The sequence below is a fragment of the Merops nubicus genome, unplaced genomic scaffold, assembly GCF_000691845.1.
Source record: "Merops nubicus isolate BGI_N331 unplaced genomic scaffold, ASM69184v1 scaffold8051, whole genome shotgun sequence".
Taxonomy (NCBI): Eukaryota; Metazoa; Chordata; class Aves; order Coraciiformes; family Meropidae; genus Merops; species Merops nubicus.
In genome coordinates, this window is record NW_008586155.1 from 679 (window position 1) to 5395 (window position 4717).

Below are 4717 nucleotides of genomic sequence, written 5' to 3' on the forward strand. Positions count from 1 at the left end.
GGTTGGTGGTCTCTGGCTTCACCTCTTTCACTATGAGATGGGGTCTTCAGGTTTTGTGCAGAGCAGGTTCACACTGCTTTGCCTCTGACAGCAGAGAACAAGCCAAAGTACACTTCTATTGCCTGCTCCTTTGTCAGCCTTTAATGCTCCTTCTGCATTCTGTAATTCTTTTGCCTTTTTTTATGTTGCTCCATGTCTTTGGAACAACATCTTTCCTCTTGTGCATGCAGTGGTGTTGCTTAAGGAAGTTGTGTGTTTCAGTCTCTCCATTGCTGACTGACAGTTGCAGTTTCTGACCCACACTGCAGGGTCTGCTTGTGTAAAAATGGAATTTTGGTGAAGCTGGTGAGTGTTTCCAGCCTGGTCCCTGCTCTGCTTTTCCCCTTTTGCATGATCATCATCCGTGGTGTAACCTAAACCTTGCCTTTGAGACGCCAGCAGGCTGCCTGTCAGCTGGGCCCATTTCTTCTTCAGTGAGATTGCTTGTATGATATGTCAGATGGCTTTGTGGTTAATAATTAATCAAATCTGCCTTTTCACTTTGGAAGCAGAGACATCATGAATCATTAACATTGGAAAAAAAACTCTTCAGATCATCAAGTCCAACCCAGGACCTCACGTAACTCTGCGTATTTCTTTCTCTTCTTTAGATGATGAATGTCACACAGACTCAAAGCTCCAGCATGAACCAGAGAGGTCAAACTCTCTTCCCCTCCCTTCCGTTTCGAAGCGAATCGTGCTTGGTGATGCTGTCTGCAACGTGGGAGGCCCTGCTGACCACCCTGACCTCAGGGGGGAGAAGGACTTGTTCAGCAAAGCCCCAGAGCTTGGCAGTGAGAGCACCCCTGAGCTCCGGCACCGCAGCAGGGGGGAGCTGCCGTCTGAAGCTGCTCCACGGCCACCTAGGCACGGGTTAGAGCAGTACCTGTCCAGATTTGATGAAGCTCTGAAGCTGAGGAACCAGCTGATGCACGAGAAGTCCAGCCAGGAGAATGGGGGTGCAGCAGAAGAGTTTGACTCTTTCAGGGTGTTCAGGCTGGTGGGATGTGCTCTGCTCGCCGTCGCCGTCAGGGCCTTTATCTGCAAGTACTTGGTGAGTCCAGGGAAACAAACTAGCTTTCCTGCAGACTTCCTGTGAAAGACCCTTTACCTAGGGCTGAAGGCTGGCAGTAGGGACTGAGTTGGGAGCTTTTTTACATGTCCAACAACTGTATCAATCCTAAAAAAATCTCTGAGGTGGATGTGTGTTCCCTAACACAGCTGAGAGTAGCACACCTCTGGTCTCTGGTGTTTGAGGAGCAGCAGTGCTGGAACAGTTGCTGAAGGTGAAGCCCCCTGCAAGTGTATTCCCATCTTTGTGAGCACAAGCCAACTGCTTTTCTAGTTGGGAGTCTACAAAATAATTTTAAGAGTAAGAACAATAATAGTTGCCCCGAGATAAGCAGATCCTGCTCATTTATCAGTCTTCTGAGAAAAGCAGTTCCTCAGTCCTCTGGGTGTCTGCTGGGGTGGCAGTGGTGCTGAGGTGCCAGGTACAGCTGTCACCTGATCATGGCTCAGTTTTACATGCTGCTGGACAATTCTGTGATTTCAGGGCTTTAGGCTCTAAGAAAATAAGGCAGAACCTTATTTTTGACATGTAACTTGTCTACTTAGATTTGCACTGTTCAAGAATACTGTTGTTGGCCACAAAGTGTTTTTTTACCTACCTAATTTTCTCTTAGGACTTGGGAAACATTAAATTTCTGTGTTTTCTTAGCTATTACTCCTGACCAAGTTAATTTTCCTGTATTCTTTTCTGTTCCTTCAGTCAATATTTGCACCATTTCTTACTCTACAACTTGCTTACATGGGACTATCCAAATACTTCCAAAGGTAAATTTATTTTTTTTTTTTCAGAATTAGATTAATTTGTAAAGTTTTACATTTAAACTTGTGCTTAGATTTATATTTTTTAGGACCAATGCATGTGAAGTCTTCTTCCCTTGTTTTAAACTGCACAACTGAGAGTTGTTAGATGCTGATAGATTATACTAGTTTTTCATCTTCCCAGATTTAACCCAGTTTTTTAAATAATTGCTGTGAAAATGTGCACTAGGAACTTGTTTAGCTGTAGCCTAATTAAAAGCATCTTCCAAGGAAAGCCAGGTAGCTCTTTCATGTCTTTATGAAAATCTGGCTTTTCTCCTAGACCACGCTCTTGCTTGGTTACTGCTTGTTCTGTCAACAGCTGTTTGCATGGGATACCTGGATGAGATGTGGGAGGGTGTTGGTTGAAAAATCAGATAGTCCTTGAGTTTTGAGGGCTCTGCCTTCCATTGCTGGTATCAGGTTGAATGGCAGCTTGAAGTGAGACGTTTATTTGTGTGACACTTGGCTGCTCATTAGCAACGTTTGCTGTATCACTTGCTTTATCTGTTTACACTAGCTAATTGTACTGCTTGATTGATGATTTTGGCAGGTCTGGAGGGCAGAGAGGGATTGAAGGATGCAGGGTTCATAGAGCTGAAAGAGAAAATTTGCATTTTAAAAGGAATAATAGATTGCCTGTAGGAAATCAGAATAAATCAGCAGTTTGTAATTAAGCATATCATTGAAAGCTAAACTTCACAGTAGTCATTCTAAGCTGATGTGTCACAAGACAAGACAGGAATTAGCCTTAGACTTGCCCTGGCTCATCTGCTAGATCTATTTGATCTGGTTTCTGCTGTCTGTAAAATCAGCTCATCAGTTTTTAGGATTTCCAGAGGTGGCTCCTTTCCACAACTTGCTGTTACCCTGCTTACATCCAGATGTGCTCAGTGAGCTTGTTCTTTTATTTTTCTCTCAGGAAACCTAGAAGGATTCTTGAAAGCTTAATTTAGATTGGATTAAATTAAGATATCCAGCAAATGCCATCAAATTACCAACATTTTCAGCTGCTGTCACCTTTTCCTGCCTGTCAGACTTTGCAGCCTCAAGATTCCTCATTTTAAAGACAGAAGAAACAGCTTTCAAAAGGGTTGGGGGCATTTCTGAGTTCAGAGGGTGAAATTGCTACATGGAGTCATACTAAAATAGAAACAAACATTTGGGTTTCAATTCAAAATAATTTTTCTCTGTTAAAGGAACAGTATATTTGCCAAGTAGTGTGATGAGATCAGTCCTGTGCCACCCATAGAGATGCCTGGCTTGGCTTCTTACACCCAGCTTGTCCAGGACTCTTCCCACTCCTGCAGAAGCTGCTGCACAGCCCCAGTTTACACCCTGCTCAGAGTGCTGGTGTGAAGGAGGTGTAATATCTGGGATGAATTTCATCTGCTGCTAACCAGGCTCTTGCTCAGCTCCCTTGGATCCCTTGTAGCTAGGATAAGTGCTGTGAATCCTGGAGCCTGTCTGGGGAGAATTGAGCCAAACTTGCTCCTCCTAGGGAGGAACTGGGAGTGTGCCTGGCTGCTGTCACACTGGCACAACACCCCTGAGGTTAAGCAGAACTGGATGATCACAGAAGATCTAACATAATGCTGTTGGTTTTTTCTTTCAGTGTGAGAAGAAGGTGAAAACAACGGTGTTAACTGCAGCTCTTTTGCTGTCTGGAATCCCTGCAGAAGTGATCAGTCGTTCCATGGACACCTACAGCAAGATGGGAGATGTTTTCACAGACCTTTGTGTCTATTTCTTTACTTTTATCTTCTGCCATGAACTTTTCCTGTTCTTTGGCTCTGAAGTACCCTGATGGCTGTAGAATTCAACACAGCACTTAACACTGAAGCTTTCTGGACTCTATTCCTTTAACATCTGACTGTGCAGACAGGTTTAAACCTCCATTAAAATCCTTACCTGGTCGAGTGCTTGAAAGGAGCCTGAAATTCAGTCACGTTGGGAAAGGAAGAGCAGGGTCCCAGACTGCCAGTTGTGTTGGTTCAGTTTTATTTCCATACTGTGTCTGCCTGTTAAAATGTGACCAGTAGGATGCACGTGTCAGTGGATGCTTTGTCTGGTTTAGGTGATGCCTGTCTCAGCCTCCTTCATAAACATTTGCAAAGCTGCCTTTGTTCTTTTCAGCAAGAACAAAGAGAATTCCTTTCAGCAGAACCATATGTATCTATATTTATCTCCAGGTATGACTATAGCTAACAAGAACTGCTCGTTTAGTGGTGTTCCCATTTTTTTTTCTTTAAGGAAGCTCTAAATCAAAGAAATCCCTGTGTCCTATTGTTCAAATTCAGAATGTTGAACCCAGTGGCTGCTTCTGGAGAACGTTGGTGAAACGTGTCACTTCGTTGTCCTCACCCTTGCCTTGCTGTATGCTATTTGTTGTGATTGTGATGACTCCTGTTGGATGATTTTAGTGCAAATCAGCTAACAACAAAGTCCTCTTGCTTACAAATGTCCTTCATCAAAAAGTAGGAAGAAACAGAATTGTTAATCTCAGCTGCTTGTGAGTTTCCAGCAGCCTGATCCTCATGTGTCTCTACACATCCTCTTATTTTTGTTATTTTAACATGATCTCACCAGAGGAAAGTTTTACCTGTTGACCACCAGCCTCCAGTATCAAATATCTGCTCTAGTATATGGAAAACTTAAAGGGGAACTATTATTTTTTTTCCCTGGCTCCTTGCAGGATTGCATAAGACAACTACTCATCTATTGATTTCTGCAGTTTGGTTATTATCAGACATTTTCATGTAAACAGGATCCTGTTTGCTGAAAATACCCCAATGCAGCAGGATTGGGT

At 43.3% G+C, this 4717-nt stretch overlaps 1 protein-coding gene across 1 annotated transcript; it reads left to right on the forward strand.

Moving 5' to 3' along the window:
• Window positions 1-650: 650 nt before the first annotated feature.
• Window positions 651-3715, forward strand: CAMLG (calcium modulating ligand; the record flags this gene model as incomplete). Its single annotated transcript, XM_008948550.1, has 4 exons — window positions 651-1093; window positions 1811-1875; window positions 2881-3001; window positions 3524-3715. Coding segments are annotated over 4 exons (821 nt in total), but the record flags the coding sequence as incomplete, so codon positions are not given.
• Window positions 3716-4717: the final 1002 nt, after the last annotated feature.